This window comes from Pararge aegeria, chromosome Z (assembly GCF_905163445.1).
Source record: "Pararge aegeria chromosome Z, ilParAegt1.1, whole genome shotgun sequence".
Classification (NCBI taxonomy): domain Eukaryota; kingdom Metazoa; phylum Arthropoda; class Insecta; order Lepidoptera; family Nymphalidae; genus Pararge; species Pararge aegeria.
The window spans coordinates 17,830,364-17,857,906 of record NC_053208.1 but is presented as its reverse complement, the minus strand read 5'-3'; the positions used below and the strand labels follow the sequence as shown (position 1 = coordinate 17,857,906).

The 27,543-nt window shown below is 34.8% G+C and overlaps 1 protein-coding gene across 2 annotated transcripts in view; it reads right to left on the bottom strand.

The window, feature by feature from the left end:
• Positions 1–23,496, bottom strand: part of LOC120636209 (forkhead box protein F1-A-like) — a 42,855-nt gene extending 19,359 nt beyond the window's left edge. The window contains exon 1 of one of the 2 annotated variants that reach the window (XM_039907570.1): positions 22,785–23,496. In XM_039907570.1, coding sequence (XP_039763504.1) covers positions 22,785–23,493 — 709 coding nt within the window. In that variant the 5' untranslated portion in view covers positions 23,494–23,496. The remainder of the gene's footprint in view (positions 1–22,784) is intronic. The other variant, XM_039907569.1, reaches the window with a different exon arrangement.
• Between the last annotated feature and the right edge of the window lie 4,047 nt (positions 23,497–27,543).

Here is a 27,543-nt window from a genome sequence, read left to right as displayed (position 1 = left end):
CAATATTCTTTTATATGATATATTATTATTCTTATATGATATATTATATTTTAAATAAGAATAACATACATGGGAATAAATACTTCCGCTAAGGAAGTAAGTATTTAGCTCCAATAATACCTACTAGTTATTAATGAAAGATATAAGAGCCATTCTGAACGTTGTTAGTATTGAAGTTAATATCTGGGTCTACCATCACCAATTTTTTAGCACGTTACATGGTTACACGTTTTTAACCGAATACATCGTCCACCAGCTTATTTATTTATAAGTTACTAGCTGTTGCCCGCGACTTCGTCTGCGTTTGATTTTGTTTTTAAAGTATTCAGTATCGCTTAGCCTTAAGTGAGTATTGTAGTATATATATACATATATATATAACATGTGACAAATAATTTGCAATAAAATAAAATTGCGACTATAATTAAAGATCTAAGATATCCTATCTCTTAAGTTGGACCAGACTGCTCGCGGTGAGCCAATTTTATTTAAAATCGGTTAAGTAGTTTAGGAGTCCATCGCGGACAAACATCGTGACAGGAGATTTATATATATTAAGATAGGTACTTCTATTGGCGCGTTAGGGAAAATGATCAGAGTCATTTTTACAATGCGCGCGCTCACCGTCACAAAAAACAGACCCTGAAGTTAGCTATAGTCGACATTTTAGTTTTTCAAAAAAGGGTTTGACAGTGTAAACTTCGAATTGTCAAAGTCTGAGGGCTCATTTCGGTGATTTAATTGCACAAAAATCTCATGTTTATATTTTTAGGGCTGATTTCACCAACCAATGTTTGTTACTTTAGCGACCCGTTAAGTTCTTTAACGGACTATTAGTCTAAACGAGTGTCCCACCAGTGTGACGGGCCGCTAAAGTTAATTGCTGGTGTATAGTTTTCTTAAATATATAACAGATGATTAGTGACGGTTCATATGTCAAGATGGACACCATTAATTGAAATATTGTTTTTAGATAAAGTTTAAAATTTTTGGTTCGGACCGGGAATCGAACCAGGAACTCGTGATCCGTGGTTGACCAATAAAACAGTTAATTCATATGGCTGTAACTATTGCTCGGTGAAATATATAACTATAGAGTGGGAACTCGGAGCGAAAAAAAGAAAGTAGGTATATACAAATATTCTTTTATAGAAATGTAATGTTGCTGCGTGAAAAAATAAAAAAATAATAAAAACTCAATCGCTGTTTCATACTAATATTATATTAATTGCGAACGTTGCTACGTGAAACGATGAACCAATAAATATACACTCGCTTTTATCATTAAAATACAAAATCAAAAAAAAACAAATAATCCTTTATTTGTTTTTTTTCTGTTGTAGCCGACAAAATGTCGAGAAACAGAATTTTTTTTTTTATTTTTGGCCACACTAGGTCTCTGGTCTCTCGCTAAAATGAATGAATGAAAAAATGAATTAGCATTGTATCTTACAATATTTTCTACCCATTAATATTTATTTTCACTGCGTTATATAGCTTATAATTTACGAACATCTAATAAAATATACGAAAGTAATAATCAAGAGAAATATTTTGTAGTCTCCTTGCGTTGTATTGTAATTGAAGTTGGAATAAGACGTGTGTTTTTGCTGTAATTTCGCAATATTATCAAATAAATATCCTAACTAAGAATGTAATTAGAGAACTATTTCTTCTATTTGTTGCCAGGAAATGTTTTTATTTTCATCTATTTTTGATAGCAACAATTTATTTAAATTTTAATATTCCTATATTATTTTAATTTTAACTTAAGTGTAATTCATGCAAGTATAAATTTAACCATTAAGTTCGTCTATGAGTCTAACTAGCTATGTAGGTACATCGTCGGCACTACATTCGTAAATGTAAATTGTCTATTAAAAAAAAATATACGACTGAATGGTCGGTGCGGTATGGTCAATGTTTTTGCCTGTCCTTAAGTTATACTTAAAAATGAAAAACAAATACATAAAATAGTGAAATATGAGGCGATTGGCAGTTTTGACCTATTAGATACTTTCAATAAAAGTTGGAAAAGTGATATATTGCATCCTATGAAAAGACATACCTAGTTTATTTTTTAGCTGGTGAAAACATACCATTTATTTATTCATTTTATTTACATCTTGTGAGTTCCTACGGCAGGGCGATTTACACAAACTAGATTTATTTATTGTATTGTAAGTACACATTACGACTTATAGTCTTTGCAAATTATTTTTGCACACGTAGAAACAATTCCTTATAAAGAATATAATTTTGCCACATATTTTGGTGAATATTCGACACTGACACAGATATCTGGATCTAGTATATCATAATAAATCTACCACGAGCTTTCGGCTTAAACGAGTGAATACATATTATGTGATTTATTTTACATTGACCTTTTGACCTTAACATAAAGTGGTGTGTAAGCAAATACGAGTACTAATTACCTTTGTTGAACATAACATAATAAACGTCTTATTTATTGTCAAAAGCACAAGAAATTTTAAAAAATCACTACGACACTTTGACGACACTACTAACACACTACACACTATGTTATTTTTTGATAACTCTAACATAAATTAATGAAAATGACTAGGCAGGATATTTCTATAGTGTACTTTAGTTGTAGGTACTCAGAAAATATTAAAGGTTATTCAATATGTATATATATTGAGCATTGCTGTCTAAAAGCTTTGCGATTTCCGAAAAAGTGTAATATGTCACACTCCTTCCTAATTGTACCACATTCATAACATTCATATACATTTCTGATCAACCTCTCGAAAACGCTTTTTGATGATAGGGTCGCGCTGTGGCTTTAAATTAGGATTTTTTAACATTCAGTTTGATAAACTACTAATAATGATACGTTTGATAAACTTTTCCTAATTTCAACTCTGACAACTGCGATGTTACGTTAAAAAGCCATTTCTTTAGATATGACTATCTAGCCACAAGATTTATCAGGAGGAAATAAATGCGAGGAGGATTCGTCAAGATCTATGGATACAAAAAACTATGTTTGTATATAAATTTGAGCGGGGTTAACATAGTGTGCATGAGGTTACAACATGAACAATTCTTAGTGTGCATCAACAAAAAAATTCGGACGAACCCCTTGAACACGCCCACTTCCTGGTACTAAACTTCTCCACTTAAAATGTCATTCCTTTAAATTTCACGCCGAATTACTAGGAGTTCATAAACATCAAGGAGCGTCAGATCATTCACTACATACAAGTTATATGTGTGTGTTCTCATAGGTGTAGGGTTCACTTGTTGTAGTATAACAGGAATTGTCTATGTATGCGAAGTCCATAAAATTAAGACCCACCCCACAAACACGCCCTCTTGAACACGCCCCCTTTCCGGTTTCCTTTGCATTTCACGCCAAATCACCAGGACTTCATAAACATCAAGGAGTGTGAGATCATTCACTACATACAAGTAATATGTGTGTGTACTAATATGTGTAGGGTCCACTTGTTGTAGTATTACAGGAATTGTCTATGTACGCAAACTCAATAAAATCAGGACCCACCCCTCAAACACGCCCTCTTGACCACGCCCACATTCAGGTACTAGTACCTCCACTTTCCTTTAAATTCCACGCCAAATCACCAGGACTTCATAAACATCAAGGAGTGTGAGATCATTCACTACATACAAGTAACATGTGTGTGTACTAATATGTGTAGGGTCCACTTGTTGTAGTATTACAGGAATTGTCTATGTACGCAAACTCAATAAAATCAGGACCCACCCCTCAAACACGCCCTCTCGACCACGCCCACATTCAGGTACTAGTACCTCCACTTTCCTTTAAATTCCACACCAAATTACTAGGAGTTCATAAACATCAAGGAGTGTGAGATCATTCACTACATACAAGTAATATGTGTGTGTACTAATTTGTGTAGGGCCCACTTGTTGCAGTATTACCGGAATTGTCTATGTACGCACAGTCCATAAAATCAGGATCCACCCCTGAAACACGCCCTCTTGCAGTTTCCACAGAAAATGCTGTTTTCTCAGAAGCAGCCTAAAAGCAGCCTAATGCCTAATGAAATACGGGCGTTTGTTACTTTAGCGGCCCGTTAAGTGCTTTAACGGACTGTTGGTGTAAACGAGTGGCCTACCACGAGCCAACAAGTGATTATCTTTCCTGACGGGCCTAAAGTTAATTGCTGGTGTATAGGTCCGTTAAATATATAATAGATGTTTAGCCATGGTGCATATGTCTAGATTAACACAATTTTTTGGAAATATTGTTTTAGACAGATAAGATAAAGACGACCTACGAATATCGCCTAGACCACTTAACGTCTTATTTGAGGCTCGGGAATGGACAAGAATGTGTTTAAGCAGGACGATTGTTTATCGGAATAGGTTAAGAGCATAGACCCACCATGCTTCCCTAAAGCGGATTGATGGTTTTTAACGATTATCATCAGCTTGACGTGCATTTCGAGGAACGGGAATGGACAAGACTGTGTTTAGGCTGGATTACCTAATTCCGGTCTAGCTCTGAGAATTTCTTAATACAAAACCCAATACTTAACAATTTTTGGTTCGAACCGGGAATCGTACCAGGAACTCGTGATACGTAGTTGACCAATAAATCACTTAATTTATATGGCTATACTTTTGCTCAGTGTAATATATAATTCCTATTTTCTCTATTGTAGTATCTATATAGAACTCGGAGTGAAAAACAAAAAGAAAAAGAAAACAGGTATACACAAACATTCTTTTATAGAAATGTAATGTTGTGTAAAAATTTTAAATTAATCCCTCTACTAATTTTTTATTATAGTGAACGCTAACATACGGAAACATCTTAATTTTGCGGCCATCTATGTAAAATATTATTAAAAAAAAATTAGAAAATCAGTATAATTTCAAATCAAGCCTCCTTGACATTTATCGAATAAAAACCGTATGGAAATTAAGCTTAGCGGAATGGATTTCCGCAAAGTTACGCCTGCTTCTATCCAATCTATACTTATAATAAAACTGTAACTGGAAGATTTCTGTACATTTAATATATTTTGAAAATTTTGACCGGGGGATACTTTATAATCGATACTGATTCCAAAACATATTTTTATTTAATTTTTGTCTGTATGTCTGTCTGTCCGGGCATCACGTGAAAACTACTGAACGGATTAAAATAAAATTTTGTATAGTTGTAACTAATATTCCTGGTCAACATATAGGCTACTGTTTATCCCGATAAACAATATGCTTCTCCCGGGAAAGGACATGAATTTTTTTATCAATTTTACTTTATAGCTCCGTTTAATTTGAACCGATTTTAATAATTATTTTTTTATTTGAAAGTGTATATATATAGTATATACACTTTCAAATAAACTATACTATCAAGCATGTATTGTGTAATTTTAATGAAGATCTGATAAATTATATCCTCCGATAGATTGTCGGGGATGAAAGAAATAACTCTTCACAGATAACAGCAAGTCGCAAGGCATATGGGACAGCGATAGAATGCATGCGTACCATCCTAATAATATGGATGGATGGATCGATGGATGTTTTTTACGCTTTAAGGCCAACTGAGAGAGTTTTAGATTGACGTAGTTTCATGCCTATGAATAGTTGAGGATTTGAAAACTGAATTCCTATCATGATATTAATCCTTCTCCAAATCAATAGTTTTATTATTAAAATTGATTATTTACCTGCAAATTCCTCTTTAAGTTATTCAAATTCAACCAAATTTTGTTAGAATTTACGTCGGTTGTTTAGAAAAGTTAAAAGAATGAAAAATGCCGAGGGCCGCCCGGCCGCGTATATAGTTTGGAAAAAAACTGGACCCGGTAGGTGGTGCTGCAATTAGGTTCTTGGTTTTTCTAAGATATTGAAACCGATAATAACCGATTTGATGCCGACGAAGTTTCGCGGTTCAGCTAGTATTTGAATAAAACCCTTTTACGTCTAATATGTTATCCGACTAAATAAATTAGTATTACGCTTCTGAAGGACCAATGTTTACAAAACAGACATTTCTTTTTGGTCGTTTGAACAACAGTCCATTCGCTTTTATCATTAAAAAACAAAAGTAAAAAAAAAATCTTAGTTTTGCCGCCATCTATGTAAAATATTATTGAAAAAGAAAACATTTAGAAATTCAGCAAAGTTTCAAATCAAGCCTCCATATTTGACATTTATCGAATAAAAACCTTGTACGTCTAACATGTTAACCGACTAAATAAAATAGTATTACGCTTCTGAAGGACCAATGTATTAAAAACAGACATTTCTTTTTGGTAGTTTTAAACACACAGTACTGTGAGACTGTGTCTTTCGCCTGATACTTGTTTTATTAATGGTCTGTCAGAGATATATCATAAAACATAAATTGTGTTAACGCCGTTGTTTTTGATGCCCCTTTGGCTGATGCCTTGTTGCGAGTTTATTGGTGAAATTGGCCCTAAGACTATCATGGCCCGGGGATTTACCCCTTACGGTTAAAAAAAATGGTTCTTGAAGATATTCGAAATCTCTCCTGGCCCGCTCACACTGCTGACGCACACGGGTATAGGCGACATATTATTTCATGTCTTTGTATGTTTCCAAAATCCCCTAAAATCATTTGGTGTGGGGCCATAATATCCATTTTATTCTGTTCTTAGACACCATTTTTATTGAATAAATTAACATTACCACTCTGAACGACCAATGTATAAAAACAGACTTTTTTTTGGTACTTTTAAACCACAGAGTAACGTTAGAGTGTGTCTTTCGCCTGATGCTTGATTTATTGATGGTCTGACAAATGTATGTCATAAAACGTAAACTATCTAAACATCCCTGTTGTTTTTGATGCCCCAAATTGGAATCAATACATCCATAATGTTGCTGTCGTTGCTGCCGCGGTGGTACGAAGGTGTTGATCTCACATAGAGCATTCCTATCAAGATTTCATGATGGAAATAGCCTTTCATTATTTTGCTGATATCAGTCTAGTTACTATAAGACATGAAAGAGATAAGGATAGTGCATTCTCTCCCTCAGTTACGGAATGAAAGCGCGTTGGAGTCAATGCGGTTGACGTTTCAGCCGTCGCCACCGCGCCGGATCTAAGATATTGATCTAATATAGAGCTTATCTTACTAAGACTTCATAAAACATGACAGGTTCTTCCATAGCTTATGCTGATTTGGACTGGAAAACTTAAAAGAGGGCTTTGCATTTTCCTCAAGCAGTTAATGAATGAAAACGAGTTAGAGACAATAAACGTTTGACTTTACTTAACTTAACTTTGCTATCGTCGCCACCGCGCCAGTACGATGGTACTGATTTAATTTTGAGCTTCTCTTACTGAGACTTCATAAAACGCGATAGACGCTTTCATTGTTTTTTCCGAGAAACCCCTAGGTACTAGATTATTTGAAAGAGAAAGCTAGTGCAACTTTGCCTATAGTAACTAAATGAAAACAAGTTGGAGTCCATACACAGTTGACGCTGCTGACATCGCCACCGCGTTGGCACGACAGTATTGATCTGATATAAAACTTTTCTTAAAAATACTTCATAAAACGTGATAGATTTTCCAATTCTTTGGCCGATAATGTCCTAGTCCTCTACAGCCTACGCACCTAAAGCCTTGAAAGAGATAAAGCAATAGCATCCTCTCCTTCACTAACTAAATGAAAACGACTTGGAAGTCAATAAACGCTTGATATCGCTGAAGTCGCCACCGCGCCGATACGAAGGTATTGATCTAATATAGAGCTTTACTTACTAAGACATCATAAAATGCGATAGGTGCTTCCATTGTTTAGCCGATAACAGCCTAGGCACTCAAAAACTTGAAAGAGATAAAGCTAGTACTTTCTGTCCCTCCCTTACTAAATGAAAGTGAAATTCATTCATCGATGAAAACCTAAACGTACGACGTTACTGATGTTGTGGCGGAATTTTTTTAATTTTCAGTAATGACAGCTGAAAACCGAGTGCCAGGTACGTTTTTATGAACCATTCTTATCATTCTTAGCATAATTTTATAAATATACTTATTTATTGATTACTTTTGTAATAAATTAATTATTAATAAATTTTCTGACGATTGCGACATTCTATAATATTCAATGACAAGGTTATATTGACATGTGCTGATCTTACCTTCAATTTTCTACTCTCAATTATTCTATTTAACAAATGAAAATATTTATAAAATGTGAAAGTGATAGTAATCAATTTTAATAAAATGAAATAGAAAATATTAAATGAAATGTTGGAGTCTCAGAAAAATTTTACTCTTTCATCAATTAATAAAAATAAAAGTTTTACTTCAATCGCGCGTAAAGGTTACTCGCACACACTTTTTATTTTAACTTCCCGCTAAGAAAATTAAAAATTTTCAAAACTTGGGAAGTAATTGGTTTCACCCCGTTTTTCGAAAATTGAGTTTTCATCAGATGTCGACGTTTTGAGGTCCTAGAAAGCTTTCCTGACTATTCCGGCGATGTATGTGTGTGTGTGTGTATGTATGTATGTAAACCTCTCATCACTTTTGAACGGCTTGATCGATTGGATCGCGATTGGCGGCATTCGAAAGGGCTTCACTAAACTTAGATTTTCTACAATTTTGAGATCGATTCGGACCGATAGATTCCGAGAAATCTCAAAAATAAAAATTTTTAACAACTGTTTTTTAGAAAAACTTTTAAACGACTTTACCGATCAATCCCAAAAAATAATCAGCTCTTAAGCTTCATAAACTCCGTCGATCGCCGCCGGTCCGTTCAAAATCGATTCGTTCGAGAGATATCGAAAACGAAAAATTCTGAAAAACGTGAATAATTTTGAAAAATTTCCTCTGAATGATTTTTGATCTAGAATTCTTCAAAGGACTCAATAAGCATCATCGAATGCCGCTAACCACGTGAAAATCGGATGATTCATTCAAAAGTTATAGCAATTAGAGACTTGTCCAAGGCTTTCGATTGTGTACAACAGGAAACATTAATCAGGAAATTACACCAGTATGGAATTCGGGGCATAGCTCTAGATTTAATGATTTCCTATCTTAATGATAGAATTCAAAAAGTTGACGTGAACGGAAGGCGGTCTAACGGGTCATTTGTGAAATTTGGTATCCCCCAGGGATCTATATAAGGAACTTTTCTATTCCTCATTTACATGAATGACCTTCCTTACCTGGCTGAGGAAAATCACGGGATAGTATTGTTTGCTGATGATACATCATTGATGTTTAAAATTAAACGATGTGAAAAAAATATTGAGTTTGTATTTTAGTTATTTTCACAGCATTATGTCCTATAGCATTTTATTATGGGGTAATGCTGCTGATATAGATTCTATTTTCGTCCTGCAGAAAAGGGCTGTTCGTGCGATATATAAAATGGGCCCAAGAGAGTCATTAAGGGATAAATTTAAAGAAGTTAAAATAATGACGGTGCATAGTCAGTACATATATGAAAATTTAATTTATGTCCATAAAAATATATCAAAATTTAAAAAGAAAATGGACTGTAACAATATATATATTAGAAGCAAAAATAAACTCACTGTGTAGTTTACTAGGCTACACAAAATTGCAAATTTATTCAAGGGCAATTGTATATTATTTTATAACAAATTACCAAATGAAATATTTGAGATGTCTCTCAATAAGTTCAAAGTTTATATAAAACGTAAGCTTACAGAAAAATCCTCTTATAATATTAAGTATTACTTAAAAGATAAAAAAAGCTTGGGTGTGAATTTAATATAAATTTACTGGAAGATGGAGAAAACAAAAAAAAAAAAACCCGGCTAAGTTTGTTGTGGGCTCTTCTTAGACTAGGGCGCGTTTGGAAGCCTCATAGCTTTAGATTTAAGTTGGCGAACGAAGTTATCACCATGCCCTTACAATTATGTAAACAAATATGTATGAACGCTTCATAAGTGCCTGTGATAGGCCTACATGAATAAAGAAATTTTGAATTTGAATTTTAAAGTTGTCAGAAATGTTCTTCGTTACCTTTAGCATATGAATCAACTAATAATGCGATTTGGATTCTTCCTTTAACGATTACTATTCTTTGTAAGAGATAGGAGGAGCTGAGATTGATTAGACAGTTCTCTTTAGATATTGTTTATTATGTGATTTTTTTTTAAACTACACCAAATCTTTTTTTTATATAAGAATACACAACTTAAAAATTTCAGTAGAATTACACCTAAATCGAATGCCACATGTCTTTCGAAAAACAAAAACAAACGCAGTCGAAGTCGCGGGTAACAGATAGTTTTCTATAATTGAATAATGTTATTTTTTTTAACTTTCCGCTAAGAATCCAAATTTCTAAATTAAAGTTTAATAATCCGAAATATATAGCTTTATGAAACTTCTATCATACTTTTCAGCTTTGATGGTCTAAGGTCAACCGTTTTCCTATTTTTTTTTTATTAGATTCAAGGAAATATTTCAAAATAAACTTTTACTATGCTTTGTCCGTATAATTAAAAAAGTAATTTCTATATTATTTACGTTTTATTGTTGCGGTTAAAACGTAGCAATTGCTATATAGCCCCACAAGTACGATACAACAACACCAGCATCCCACAAACGTGAGGAGCTTAAATCTAGATGCACAGTGCACACATACGAACCTTCTCGATACAACAACATTCGCATTGACATATAGGTCATGTTTACGGGCGAGCCCATTGAAACGCTGACTTGGAGTGTTGCATTTATTCTTCGGAATCCTATATGATGGATCATTGTGATGAGGGTCCCTTACTAGGATTTTGATTTTTTTTCTGATTACTTAGGCCTTGACTACGATCTGGCAAATTCAATCTGAAATGGGATGCTAGTGCTAACCTAGAAGGTACCTAAGTCCGGTGTTATCACAGCTTTCATGCATCCAGCATTTTTTGCCCGTAGAGCGTTACTATCCAGGGTCAAAACCTGCCAGCACATCGACATAAGTATTCCACTATCTATCTTTCCCTATGGTATGGGTACGTTAAACTGATTAACAGTTTAACGTACCCATACATCAATATCTCCATAAATACTCTGGAGATATCGATGTATATCTGGTTCTGGCTAGCATGTGCGAGAATATTATGTCTACGCTACGCTATTGCTATAAAAAAATACGGGTAACGGGTAAAGATAGTTATCTCTTGGCATGCATACTAGCCCTAGGTCGACAATGTTAGTCAGAGCTCGTTTTATGTTTGTCAGTACCACCCTCCCTATCTCAGTTGTAGCGACACCAATGCACACAACGAAACATCAGCACACAACAAAACGTGACCTTAATAATGTCTGAATTAGCGAATATAGGCTGCGTATAGCGCATCCTAGTTCTAGAACTACATTGCAATACCACTAGGGTTTCATGATTGTAAAGAGGTGAAAAATATTTAAACTGAAACCACCATAATTTATTACTTTAACCCTATATTTTGATGTTGTGAAAAGTGTATGTTCGCAAAATATATTATACTTAGATACCTGTCTGGTATCTGTACCTATATAATAATAATTTCTGTATTCTTAGTTATTTTTCAAAGTCATCATCATTTGTCTAATTAATAGGGGCTATTGTTGCTTGGCGCAGGTTAATCTTATAAAGAAGGTAGTAGACCTACAGAGCTTAGATTGACCAAGCTCATCCCATATGGTTTAATTAGAATGTGAGTTAGGTAATTGTTATCTAATTAGGTTTGTGTTATCAAATGTAAGTGTTAACTTTCTTCCTCTTTGGTGGCGCAAAGCACAAGGCGGTTTTTATTAATCCTAAAACAGTAATTCTAAAATTTTACGAATTATTATCCATATAATATCTTGACGGACTATCATACAGAGTTTCATCCGTTATTAAGTCACCCTCTTGAGGTTGAAATTTTAAAGAATTTTTTATCCTTCCACAACCGGTAGTTAAGATTTGCACGTTCCAACATAAAAAACAAACGCTAACATTACTATCGATTGTAGAAATTATAATATCTATACTTATAATAAAGTGTAACTGGAAGATTTCTGTACATTAAATATATTTTGAAAATTTTGACCGGGGGATGCTTTATCATCGATACTGAGTCCAATTATTTGATTAAGGATTTGGATGTATGTATGTATGGATGGATGGATGGATGTTTGTTACGCTTTAACGCTGGCCGATTTGGCTGAAATTTGGCAGAGACATACAATATAGTCTGGAATATCTCATAGGCTTATTTTTATCCCGGAAAAGTAAACAGCTCCTACAGGATAGCATCGCTATTTTCTCCGCATTTGTCTTTTAAAATCCGCGCAACGGAATTTTAGATAGAGGTGATTTTTTGGAAAGACATATTACCCCGGGCTACTATTTACCCCGAGAAAAAAATTAGTTCCTGCGGGATTATGTGTGTGTGTGCGTGCGTGAAACGGTAAACGTTATCGCCAAAAGAACGGAAGTATGTCGGAATCGAAATAATTAGAAATGATAACAAAATTTAATTATAAGCAACACTAAATATAGCACACAGGTAAATTGTTTCTTTAAAGTTCTAAAAATAGTCCGCGACAATAAACGACTATTTTTTTAAGCTGACTCATACGCTGACGAAGTCGCGAGGGTCCGTTAGTAACAAAAAAAAATTAAACTGTGTATAAAACAAAGAGTGGACCACACGACAGAATTGAAAACTTCATTGGTCAATCCTAATTAAAAAGAAAAAGGGCAAGAGGGCGGTCACCTACTTGTTGGACAGATACGGTGAAATCGTTGACCCAGCCAACTGTGGTGGAATACTTTCTACATGCTACCAACCGCCAAAAGTGGAGAAGACTCGCGCGGGAAGCCGTGCAATTCAATGATGCCTAACGCCATGGAATTCATCTCAGCAACCATATATAATATATATAGAATTAGATATATATATATATATATTGTATATATATATATATTGTATCATGTAGTATTTGTTGTTATTAGGGATCGAGTTTGTAGACTGAATGTGAAAGAAGCTACAAATTAAAGTTAATATTTATTAATTTCATATAAATCTAATTATTTATTTTCGTTATCGTATTCTACAAAGGATACAATTCATTTTAATCATCAAAAAAACTTCTTCAATTGTAGTTCCGTATTTTGTTACACTTTCATTTTTATTGTCTGACATATTTAAATCGATGTGATCCTTAAAAAATCAAAAAACCTTTGATGTTTCTTTTGAAAAATCGACGTTGAATTCTCCATTCAATATCATGGGTCGTTTATTTAAGTTCCGATCAAGCAATTATGATTTGTGGTTATTTTTTATATATTTTTTTTTAAATATATTTAACTTTATTATATAATGTAGATAACCTATATTATTGTCCAATTTTATTAAAAAAGCTTTCAGTAGTTTTTGCGTAAAAGAAGTAGCGTCCATCATCCATCCTTACAAATTTTCGGATTTATAATAGTATTATAATATTAGCAAGCTAAGAAGGCATCTAAATTGGCAGTGGGAATCCTGCACTTATCTAAATGGCGACTCTGTGTGTGGCGAAGATAAAAGAACTGTGCAACCTCCTCGCGTTCCTAATAACTTGGTAGGTGGCAAGAGTAAACGATTTGAATTAATGAATAAAGAACCCCTTACGCGGACAGGGGTTATCGTTCAGAACCGCGAGAAGGTTGTTTAACCGGATACTCACAGCTGCTACGAGATCGCTTGGGATTTCTCTAGCAATTCATTGAGGCTACATGAGTTCGAAGCGATGCTTCTTGCGAAGTCATACAACGACTGACTGTTAATTGTTTAAAACGAGTTCTTAGCCTAGAGGTGGCTAGTTACTTGTCGTTTCGTTAGCCGTTAACTAAGACTGCATAAATGCAAAGAGATCATTTTCGTTTCGAGAAAGTTTTATTTAAAACCTCAATCAGTTTTTTAATGTGCTGATTTTAATTGTTAAGGTAATAATTTATGATCATCAATAAATCTGATTGATGTCCACAGCTGGGCGTAGGTCTTTTGAAAGAAGTTCTAGATTCCACAATCGTGGGCAGCTTGTTTCCAGCGGAACCCATCCACTCGCTTTATGTCGTCCTTCAACCTCTTTGGAGGCCTACTTACGCTGCGTAGACCGGTGTGGGGTCGCCATGCCAGCATCTTCGGATCCCAACGGTTCTTCGAGGTATATGCCTCGCTCATTGCCACTTCAGCTTCGCGACTCGCTGTGTTATATCGGTAAATCTAATTCTTCTACCAATTACTTAATAGTCTAGATACTCCTGGCATAGTCCATAATACAGGGTTTGTTAACCCTTAAATACGAATTAATTTTTCGTTCTACAAGATTATCATTATTATTTAAGGCAATAACAATTTACAGTTTGGGGCAATAATAAATTAACCAAACCTAACCTATCACAAGACTCTTTGTGGAGCTTTCATAACTACTAACATAACTTTATTTATGCATAATTGCGAGCTGATTACTTATTGATAACATAATAAATTTGTAATAACTTGATTATGAATACACTCGTTAACTTAACACTAAAGATCTAAGAAGACACAAACGACATCAAACTTACTATTTACCCAGGTAGAATAAGCCGGCTAAGTTTTGTTTATTATAGCTCTTAGCAATAATGCATTGGGTTACTTATATAAGAATATACGTTCACCATAATTGGAATCCTTAAGTGGATTTTTATATATAAGGTAAATCGTGCTCCATCTCTCACTTGATATAAAAATGCATGTTAAAATGTTGGATGTTTATGTTCGAAATTGGTAGAATCCGTATCCCTATCCCTACTTCCCTACTGATATTATAAATGTCAATGTAAGTTTGTTTGTAACGCTTTCACGCAAAAACTACTTAACCGATCCTCATGAAACTATGTACACATATTTTTACAAGTATTAGAAGTAATATAGGATATATATTTTTATCTCGACAGTAAGCTTAGTTCCTTTGGGAGAGGGGATGAAAGTGTTTGACGATTTTACACCATAACTCTGACAAATGATAACCGATTTAAATAATTATGTTTGTGCTATAGAGGTATAATATGTGTTTAATTTTGCCAAAAATTTGTGTAGATTTGATGAATGTGGTTGGAGATAGAGGACTTAACTCCTCAGCGGACAGCCGCAAACCCCTCATTTGAGGCTTAACGATACTGAATAAATAATGGCTGCCACATTTATGAGGACTTCAGTGCTAGGCCTAAATAAAAAAAATTAGAAATGTTCTTCGTTAACCTTTAGCATATGAATTAACTAACAATGCGATTTCGATTCTTCCTGTAACGATTACTATTCTTTGTAAGTTATAGAAGGAGGTAAGACTGATCAGACAGTTTTTTTAAGATAATGTTACTATGTAAATTGAAAAATAACTTTTTAAAAACTACACCAATTTTTTTTATAAGAATACCAAACTTATTTTTTTTAGAACTACAACTAAATTGAATGCCACATCAAAAAACAAACGCAGACGAAGTCGCAGGCAACAGCTAGTCTGCTATAAAATAGTACATATTAAATGAAATTAATTCGCTAAACATCAGCTTTTATAGGGTCTTCTTTATATTACATTCCTTAATATTCTACTTTAAAGCATACGAAATTTAAAGTGCACAACAAGAACAATCATTAAACATGTTTACAAAATCAACGAATTAATCTAAGTAACTAATTAAATAATATAGGTAATGTCAATGTTATCGTAGTAATTTTAAATAATAATATTATATTAAATTCAATATGTTCCAAGTGCTAACTTGTAGTGGAATAAAATAAATAAAAAAAAGTGTCCAAAGTTTCACAAACCACATACTATCTTGGTATGTACCAATAGGTTTTATATAATCTTCAAGTCTTATTTCAAACTAATCAGAGTAACATAAAGAAGAATGATTTTATGGGAACGGAGAGAGATGTGCTAGTTTGAAGTCAAACTTCTACTTGGTCATGCGATCCTAGTATTCCAGCCCCGTAGAATCTTAATAAATCAATACCTTTAACCATGCGCTTTGCAAATTGCATTTTCAGTTTCACCGAGTGCGTGGAACAGGACGGTGCTTTTTGATTCTGCCATGAATTTTGTTGATTCAATCAATTCACTGTTTTTTATTTGTCTTCGTTTGATATGTATGATTATAATAATGAAGCGGTAATGGCCTGGTGGTTAGGACTGGTATTCAGTTTAGGACGCACCTAGTTCTTATCTAAGTTACGTTTTAAGCACTTTTATCACGTGCTTTAGCGGTGAAAAAACCCATTGTGGAAACCTGCATGCCTGAGAGTTCTTCGTACATGGCAAGCGTGCCCCTGCCCTCTAGTGGCCTGTTGTGGGTTTATAATGAAGATGAATAATAAAAATTGGCGTTCTTTATCTTAACTGCGGATGGAAAACACCTTTACTTTACCAAGGGTGGTAAAATATTTAAAACTCTCTTCAGATACTTTGCTATTTTGTTTGTGATGTTGTTTTTATCTGTATCTTTTAGGACAGACAAAGATCATTGTCCATACAGCCTGTTCAGTCGTATAATTTTTTTTATAGACAACTAGTGTACCCAGCCCTGTTCGCCGGGCTAGATTTTGCTTTATTTTATTTAAACAATAGACTCACATCATTAAATTTTTAATTTAAGTCTCATAATATATTAAATCATTTATTTCTCTCCGTATTCATTATTTTCTATTCTCTTCTCGAGCGGGTGAAGATCATTATCTACACCCATCTACACCCAACAATAGAATATCATCATAGTAAATAAAAGCTGCATTTGACAGTTTGACAGTTCAAAAATAGGAGTGCTCCGATCGTCACCAAACATTACAGGATTACTCGCTAGGTCAATCCGGAGATTCCCTGAAAGTTTCATTGTAATCGGTCCAGCCGTTTCGGATCCTATACGGAACATACCCACACACTTTCTCTTTTATATATATATAGATTTACGTTTACGAATTTAACGTAGGCCGATGATGTCGGCACTTAGACTTAACAGTTTAATTTATGCTTTAATAAACTTTATATGTAATTAGCTCTTTTTAAACTAAAGCATGACCTGCGATGGAAAATTATTTCCACGACCAAGCGCTCTTGCTCTCCAGCTTACCCTACCCAATGCTTTAATATATTTTTAAAGAGCATCATTGCTTACTCTGGTCGTAAGCGATAATACTCTGTAGGATTTAAGCCTGTTCAAGGTATGCTTAATAGCAGTTATATTAAGCCCATAGTACTGGAACGCTAAATTTCTTAGCGGCACTTATTTATCGGTAGGGTTGTAACTCGTCATTGACAAAACCTCGCACCAGAAAAATTATAGAGCAATTAATTTGATGTGCGATCATTTAACACAACAACAAAAGCCACAGTCCTTAAATAATATTACGTGTATTACTGTTTATCTTTCACCACAATTTCATATCGTAATTAAAGTATATAGTAGTATATTGTAGTACTTATAGTGTAGTTTATAAGTATTAATACTTTGTTGTGTGTCATGTCCTGATCCACCCAAAGTCTTACCTAATATTTATTTTCCCAAATAAATGTTTTGATGAATAAAATTAAATTATTTAACGATACATGGCGGCCGGCATTCATTCCTATATTTTGCATATCTTGATGAGGAATGTATAAACAAAACGTCATAAAAAAATATCGGAAGCCCCTTGGTGACATCTGTAAAATATTTGTTTCGTTTCGTGTTTTTCTAGAGAAGTTTTTATTTAGGTACAATTTAAAAGCAATACGTTAAATATTTATAAGGCTTGAATACTAATAGTTCGGATAAATTTAAAAGCAAAGTGCAAACCCATATTTAAATACAAGACTTGATCTGTATTATTCTTAGGTACAGCACAGCCGTTTTAGAGATACACGAATTATATTTTATGTATAAGATAGATAGATTACAACTACTATTATTATTTACTCGAAATAATTTGAAAGAGATGCCTTCGTCCCCGCTAAACTGAGGATAATGTTGCTTAAGATATGATACGGTGACGCAACAAGGATGTTAAAAAACTTCAGTGTTTATGTTTTTTTAGTACTGAAATCACGGAATCGTGTTAAAATTCAATACTGTACTCACAAGTCTGTTGGGCAGGTACAAACAATGTATCTTGATTCTAGTTTGCGTTTTACTACGATGACGTAGTGCAGTCGCAAATTGACATAACATCCTCCAACAATAGAAGTAACATAAAGGTTTCAACACACTTTCTCTTCGAGTTTTTGATGTGACTAATTCATTGAATTTGATCATAGGGAAATAATTATTTATTAATAACACTAACTGACTGGAACAGTAGCAAGCTTAACAGCTAAATCAATCTTGACAATACTGTAACTTTTGAAATTCTGAAGATGGACATGGAGTACTTTTTGCACAGGAATACAAACGGCTAACGCGAGACGAATGACTTTTATCCTAGTGCTCGGTAGGTTTACCTAATTGGTTATGCCTTTAGAGCACCCGTAAAAAGTTTCAAATCATTGGGGAAAATTGACAAATCCCAAAAAAATACTATTTTCGCAATTGCAATGCACCAATGGTTTTGGTCGCTGCGGACGTATTTATTACGAAAAAATAATGAAACTTTGCCGAAACAAAAAGTACAAAATTAAATTGTCACGGTCCGGAAACTTTGTCTGTGTGTAGCTGCGTGCAAACCGGTAAAGTTTGTTAAATACAATTAAGTAAATCATATTAACGAAAGATCAATAGTTATTTCAGATATATACACGGTATACGCTATGGCTTTTTTTACAATTTAATTGGCATGTTTTCACGAAACTGAAAAATTGAATATACTCTTGAACTGCATCGGTTGAAATTTTAAGCTACGAAGTTTCGAAGTTCTCCCCTATCTTTGAACCGTTTATTACACTGCATTGTAAAATCTTCCTTTAACTTTGTAAGTATACTTTGAATGGACCATTGCATAAACACACATACTCGCACTCGCACAAACACCGGATCGGGTCGCGGCCTAAATGGGGAATAATTTTGTTCAAAGCAATGTTACAGTGTGGGCTAGTCTTTACCTATTGATTACAATCAGCTGTCTGGAATGTGTACCTGTAGCGGTTGTATTGACCTTTGACCTACCTATTTAAACGTCTGACGCAGCGGTTGGAGTGGATCGCAGCTCCTAACTTTTCTGCAAGCCTAGTAGCGATTTACCTACGCGATATCGGTACGTACTAACTAACTACTTCTAACTACTTCTAACTATTTAGGCTTTCGTTGATTTTATATGGTTATTATTTTATAATTGCCTATGTGCCTTGCGGTTTTACCCTCGTCAACAATAAGTTATAACATAATATGACTTTAATTATATGGGCTAACTATAAGTTTGTAGCGGGTTAGTAGCGGAATCCAATATAATATTAAGTTCATTGCGGCTGCGTAAGCAACATTGACCTAAGTCAGTAAATGGATGGGTGACTGACTTCTGAACTTTGAAAGGAATTTTGGCACCCTCTAAGTTTCTATCACTAAGCGAATAGTAACCGTTATCTGCGTCGTGTTTTTAATTGTATTTAACGGTGCCGCTGTTGGCCATGCAAATTTTGAGTAAGAAATAAATTAAAGGCAAGGAAATTATAAGAGTATCGTAAAAAATACATTTTTGAAAATATATACCTACGTTTTTACAAAAACTAGTTTTAGTATAGTTTAGTATCATTATTTAAATATTTTATGAATAGGCCTAACAATAGAAAAGGGGTTTTTCATTTAAGTTAGGTAAGTAGCCCTAAAACAGTTATAGATATTTAAAGACCGTAGCAAAAGCTTTTAAAGTTTACATGATTTACGGCGTAGCCTGAGAGCCCATACGTCATCTGGTTTTATCTCGAATGCATCTCTCACGTCAGCTACTGTAGGATTTGAAGGTAAATGGTAATCGCTATTCAACACTTACGATAACCCAGAGCACTTGAAGTGACTCAAAGCGCGTTCCCGATACTCAAGTGTGTAGAACTGAGAAGTGAGCACGGTTTGAGGCATTTTAGCAATCATATACCAACCTATTACTTTAATAGCTTGCATTACATCCATATCCATACATAATATGGAAAATACAAAAGAGCGTATGTTTGGATGAAAAAATATATATATTTATGCACTGACGTAATGTGTATTTATGGCTTAGAACCAAAACTGAATATTGACATAGAAATTGCTAGCATCCTGTAAATATTGGAGGATTTTTAGATCTTGATTAAACTTAGCACAAATGTAGCTTGCATCCTGGACCCTGGTGTTTGACAGAGGATTTATCACGGACAATCTGCTAGCACAAGAGTATACACGGGATTAAAAAACCTATATGATCTATGCACGGCCAGACCGGTCGGCTTATGTTGGTGAAATTTTTCATACAAATAATTTGCATCCTTGAGACATTCTTAGGATACATTTTACGCCTGGCAAGGGTTCCTGCGAGATTTTTAAAAACATAAAATAAACGTGGACGACGTTGCGGGCAACACTAACAGCTAGCTTTTTAATTATCATTATTATCATTATCAACCCAGTACAGGCCCACTACAGAGCACGTCGGGTCTCGTCTCAGAACGAGAAGGTTTTTATTAGGCCATAGTCCACTGGCTAAGTGCGGACTGGTAAAATTCACACGCCTTCAAATTCCCCGAACCCGATAAAATCAGAAATACAAAAACTTCTAAACAATTATTGAAATACAAATTCAAAAATTCTTTATTCATGTAGGCCTATCACAGGCCCTTATGAAACGTTCATACATTTATGTTTACACTAGCTGTTGCCCGCGACTTCGTTTTTGTTTTTAAAGCATCATTTGGAAACAGTTTATTTGAGAGATGCATGTGTAGCATTCAATTTAGGTGTAGTTCTACTGATATTTTAAAGGTGGGTTTTATTCTTGTTAAAAAAGTCTGATGTAGTTTTTAAATATTTTTTTTAATACAATTTATAAAAATAATAAAAAACTTGAAAAGAAGAAACTGTTTTGTTTAGGTATAGTTCATAATATTTTTTACCTTGCGGTAAGTTCTTAAATATACTAAAGAATTGCTGTAGAATTTAATACTTGCGGTACTAACGTAAACAACTTGTTTCTAGCGGCGACCAATGATATTTTAAAACAAAAAAGCTGCTAATAAGACTTAACTGATACTTAGATATATTTTCTCAACGGCTTTTTTGTATGTAAACATATGTAATCATGTATGGTTTTAATAGTTTTTTTGCTTTAATAGTTTTGCTACTTTGGGTTACATTATTACAATTTTTCTCCGGAAAATAAATTAACGCCTCATTTAATTGTTGCTTCGTGATAGTTTAGCTTCTTTTGGATAAGAAATGGTTAAAATCGGTACAGTATGTTCGGAGCCTATTCGGTGTAAACAAACAAAAAATATTTGCTCTTTATACTAATATATTATAGATAATTGTGAGTTGAATGTGATCACTACGTTGGCCATCTTAAACCTAAACCTACGAGAAACTCATACTAGTATTTTTTTATTTACCAAGGTGATGGCTCACATTTAATAAATATTTAGCTATGAAGTTAGAGCAATTCATACTCTGAATATTACTTACCTACCTCTGATATAAACTTTAAAGTTATTGACAATATTAATCACTGCAGTAATTAAATTAATTTTTATTTAGTTTTAAAATAACTGAAAGTACAAAGTAAACAAAAATGATTAGCAAACTATGATGAAGCTTATTTTCTGGTATGTCACTGATGACCACCTCATTTATATAGGTAAGAGCCTAAGAGAGTATTAGAGCATAGACCCACCACGCTGCTCCAATGCTCGGAGCGACGGCGAATGTTGATCCAATTTAGAAAAATTCAAAATTTAAAATTCATTTATTTCAAGTAGGCATTCTACCGAGAAGAAGCCGGCAAGAAACTCAGCAGATCATCCACTAATATCATAAAACACCTCGCTAATTTTATTGCTGGCTTTGACCAGAGTGCTTTAGGAATCTTCATAGCTTTAGGTATAAGTATCCCATCTCTATAAATATGGAAATATTTGACTTCGACTTGACCAATGTGTGTCTACCCGCCACACTGGTCCAATATGGGTGAGCGGGTTACCGCGTAAGTAAATCTTACACGACGTCCAGAAAAAACAAAGAAACACTATAGCAGCATTTTAATTCATTGTACTGAACAAACCGGTTCATTTTTTTCCTTTTTAATTAGAGCAGATATATTTTTTTTCAGACATCAAATCTCCCCCGAAACAAAGAGGATATAAAGTTGCTTTACAGGATTAATAAATAATAATATTAATAAATAATAATAAATAAATATACTACGACTATACACACATCGCCATCTAGCCCCAAAGTAAGCGTAGCTAGTGTTTTGGGTACTAAGATGACTGATGAATATTTTTATGAATAATGTGGGCATTGAACCCACGGTCATGGACTCAGAAAGCATGGCATTTGTTTATATATTTGTTTGCACAGAACTTAATGAATTAGCAAAGTGTATATGGCTTTTATCCTGGAGCTATCTTTTATCACGGAAAAACATATATTACATTGTTATCTACGCACGGTTTTATAACTTAAGTGATCAAAATATTGCATAGAGTTATCTTGCATCCTGGAGACTGGCAAAGGAATATTTTTTATCGGAGGAAAACTAGCGGTTCCCGCGGTAAAGAAAATCTCTAAATATATGAACGATGTCCCTTTAAGACATTTTATTTTAAAGTATGTAGTAAGTAAGTCTTTATGGAAATAGTAGAAACTTACCATGGTCGTTGGTGACAGCATACTGGTAAGACGGAATGATATCTTGTATTTGCCGCGGCGGCGACGATGCCGGTGGTGGTCTGTAGGCAGTCTCCACCGGTCCATATGCGAGCGGCCACTCCCGTTCTCCCATGCCACCGTACGCGCAGTATTCACCGCCGTAGGTCAGCTGCTGGCTGGAAGTGTAGGCACATGTGCCGTATTCGATAGAAGGCGCGCTGCTTACGCCTACACCACTGCCGCTGGCGAGCTCGTACCCCGACGCCTGAGGTGGAGGCAGTGCACCCACTCCGCCACCACAAAGGTATCCACCACTTCCAAACTGTGGTTTCAAGGGCTGACACTTGCGCCGAAAACCACGCGGCCTCCGTCTAAATGATCCTTCTTCGAACATAAACTCTGAAGATGGGTCGATCGTCCAGTAATGTCCCTTACCGGGCCTGCCGAGACCCTTGGGTAGCTTGACAAAACACTCGTTTAAACTGAGGTTGTGCCTTACGGAATTCTTCCACCCCTGATAGGGGCTCCGGAAAAACGCGAATTGCTGTTGCAAAAACGCGTATATTTCGCTGAGAGTCAGACGCTTGTTCGGCGAATGTCGGATCGCCATGACGATGAGGGCTATATAGGAGAAGGGTGGCTTTTCCTGGCGACGCGTGGCAGGCGCGCGGCGCGCCGCCTCATCCGTGGCTTGGTCCTTGGTCTTCATGCGTGCGCGTCGGAGCGCAAACCGGCGAACAGTGCGCACCGCCCATCGCACACGCGCGTCTTGCGCCCGCGCCGCCCATCGCCGCGCCCCACGTCCTGCCGACGCGATTCCCCGACTCAGTCCGATACCCACACCTACGTCGTTCTACACTCGCACTACTGAATTACAACCATATATTGATACTTTAAACACTTCGCTTTCATAATCTTATTTAAAAACTAAATTTTTTCAAACCATTCATTCATTTACTAACATGGTATACCTAACTAAAGCCGTATGTAATCCGTTAACCAGTAGGCGTTTAAGTTATTTACTGAAAATTACGATGAAATTTTAATTACACTTATTATTGCGATATGTCTCTCAATTCTTATCTCATAGTTGAAAAGAAGTATAGATGCGTCGCGGTCGTTGAGCCTGTTCTCGCAGCCTGGATCACTCACAAACTTGTACAAACACCAAACGAAGGAAAACCCGCTTAGACAATAATATTTACCCGTCGCAAGGACGCCTGTCGAATGCCCGCTCTTGACCTAGCACAATTAAACCAAACATTTTACTAGATCTATAAAACAGTTATACGACGTACACCAAATATTTACCATAAAGCGTAAACCAAAAGTTTTGCATTAAACTTGCTCGATTTATTTACACATGCTAGTGTAAACGGGATGCGACGAGGGAATTTCAGTCGTATCTCTATCACGCACGGATACTTTTTTCAGAGAATAAAGAATCGGAACTAGTGATTCTATCTACGATAGTAAGCTCATAGAGAAAGACATTGTAGCAAACAAACTAGTTGGCTTTTAAACTAAGTAGCTATGACCGAAGATTTGGATTAGTAGAAGTTGATTCACATATGGAATACCGTTTAAAGTCGAGAGAAACTAATTATAAAGTTAAAGATATAGATTATTTTTCCTAAGAAAAATAAAAATATTGACAAGTTGCAAGTTTTTCTAGAATAAAATCTTATACAACGAACTTTCCGATAACGATTAAAATGTTCATGCCGAAAATAAACGATGAAACCTTACAAAAATGAATTTTTAAGAATAACAAACTGCTAAGCCATTAACAATATAAACTTTGAAATTTATGATTGAGTTCTGACAATTTATTGTTATCGTTTAACTTTTACGTCTCACTAAGACGACTCATATTTTTTATTTCAGGTAAATCAATTAAATTCTGACAAACGTAATGGCACTGCAAGTTTACCTTTTTATATATTAAGGCTAGCGATATTTTAAAACGTGTTACATTTTTTTAAATGTAAATTAAAAAACAAATTAAGGGAAAAACCATAGAAACACGCATACATATTATTGGAGTCTTGTTTTCAAATTTGAGGAGCGTGGTTCCCATGAGATAACACTCCTTTGACTTTTTTTTGGCATTTCTTGAGACCAATATTTAGCAAAGGGTTTTCTGAGATACCAATGTGCCAAGTTTCATTCGAGTCTGAGCTCTTCTAGCCAGAAGGATGCGAACGGCGAAGAAGTCAGGACCTCTTATTTAGCTTACATTAATTTGGCTGAATAGTAACGAGATAGTTACATAAGGATACTAAAAGTATTGTTATAAGTATACCAGATCAAAGTATTCTACTATTAGTATTACTTTAGTAGTTCGACCGGATAACATCAGCGCAAGATGGCTAAGTGATGTTTTAAGAACTATTTAGGTACTTGTCCCATAATCAGGTGCCCTCTTCAAATTGAAGTTGGTAAAAAATCATGAGTGAGATAACTTTTAGAAAATTAATTTTCTTTATTTCCAGTAGATTTTTCTGCTACTAAACTAATAAGTTTGACTCTATATCCAGTTTAAATGCAGATCTTACGGTATAGTAATGGTATTCATTTTGATAAACAAATATCATACCGATCCAATTCCAATCTAGTTATAAGTAGCAAACAATATAATATTGTATGTTTCACATGTAGATGATAACCTAACCTAACCTATGATCTAACCCAACCTGCCCGAAGGTGTGTGAAGTGTTGAGAAAATGTTAAATTATACCAAACATTGTTTGCTGTTTATCATTTCTCTGTTCAACTGTGTCTCATGTCCACTTTCAATAGACCTAGTGGTCGAACCTAAAGTCATTACTGTGCCTAGGTTCCATCGCTACATAGTTCGAATGCACTGTAAGACTACAATATAGTTGGTTTAAAATCACGACTGATAATAATTAACGAAACAATCAACGCAAATTATTATTAAATGTGTTCGTCTTTTCATAAGAACCAAAGAATATACTTTATTTAAACGTAAAAGTATTCCTACAAGATATCTAAAAAGATAAAACCACGCCAGCAAACTTGCGGAAAACAGCTAATAGATTTAATTAATATTAATTAAAGTGTTGAAAAACCTCTTGCAAAGTATTTCTTGTTCTCGCTACGTTTTGGTAGACACTAAAAATATTGTTTTACTATGCTATGATCTAGAGACTGTTTAAAAATACAATAACGGCGTCCACGTATCCGCGACGCGATGTTAGGCGCAATGTAGGCATCGGGTTGCTGATCTCTACAGTAAACAGTCCCGCCGTGCCGCCTGTAGTAAACAATTCCTCTAAGGCGGCCTTCCATCCGAGCTATGTGATGTGAGATTTCTACCTACGTCTACTATCGCGTGGATCGCGTCTAACTACGATTTGTATGGAAACTAAAAAGCGCCATCTAGGAAACAGTGTGTTGACTTATAGTTAATTTTCACGCGATCGAGTAGGTAAACTTAGGTAACAAAATATCATATTAGGAAACCTGCGACGACTTTAAAAATGTCTTTTAAACCTTCTACAAGTTGTGAGAATATTTAACCCCTCAGGGAATTGGCAAGATGTCACGATAGGCTTGCGACAGGCGTAAGTCTTCCAATCTTTGCTGTCAAACGCCACTTTGGGTTTTTTAAAATGCAAAAGTGACGTCTGAAAGAAGTGAATCCGAGATTTACGCCTGTTGCAAGCCTGTTGAGAGATACGTAATCCCCTGCCGATTTGAAGCAGACTAAGTCGCTACCATTGTTGTATGTCATATTATACACATTGCCCCTACCTCGCCATTTTAAGTAGCACTACATCGCTTAGCTCTGATTGAAAAATGACAGTTTCACTGCTGCATGCTTCCATCGCGTAGCTACGCAGCCACATCTCTAATGGTAAGCGAACTTTGATGATATTAATAGAGCCATTAGGTATGTACCTACATAAACCGAAGCTCTTTGCGACTTTCATCTTCCAACACATTTTCCACTGACATGCAAAAGGAAGAAGTTTCAAAATAACGTGATATTATTTTCTATGTTGTACCTACTCCATATCTACATCTACACGACACTGACTTTTGAGGGCTTATATTTATGTTAATTTATGTTAAGTTGTCTCTATTTTGGGAATCTGGTTGAGATAAATGACTCATTGTTCTGGTTGTGATTTTTTTAATAAAACGACCTTGGTCTGCTACATTCGTAAAGTAAAAATTGAAACTACGAGCGTTTATTCAACGTGTCGGTCTAAGTAGAATCACACAGAAACGAAGCCGGGTATCTTTTTTCTACCACCATCTCTCATTGACAATTAAAAACAACACAAGAGCAACATACTAGCCATTCATACCGAAGGTTTTTATCTAACGAAATTAATATAAAATCTAAACTTATTGGGATACATTATATAAGGTACCTAATTTAAAATCTAAATCAGTTTAGTTTATTTTAAGATATTCAAAAACTAACAAGATATCTTTCAAATTGACTACTCGCAAAAATTATCCTTTACCTACTTATTGTATTTTGGTTAGACCATTTTGCTTTTAAATATAAGTATATTTTTTTAAATATGCTTAAGTAGGGCCCAACTGACGTACTTCTCTAAATTTGATCAAATTGGGTATATATCGCCCGGAGATACGGCGAAACCCAAATTCAACAATAATTTACAATAATTTCAGTATAATTTTCTTCAGACTTCAGATGATTTTAGTTTAGACTTACTCAATTCACGGCAATTCACATTCGACACATTTGCATTTGCGA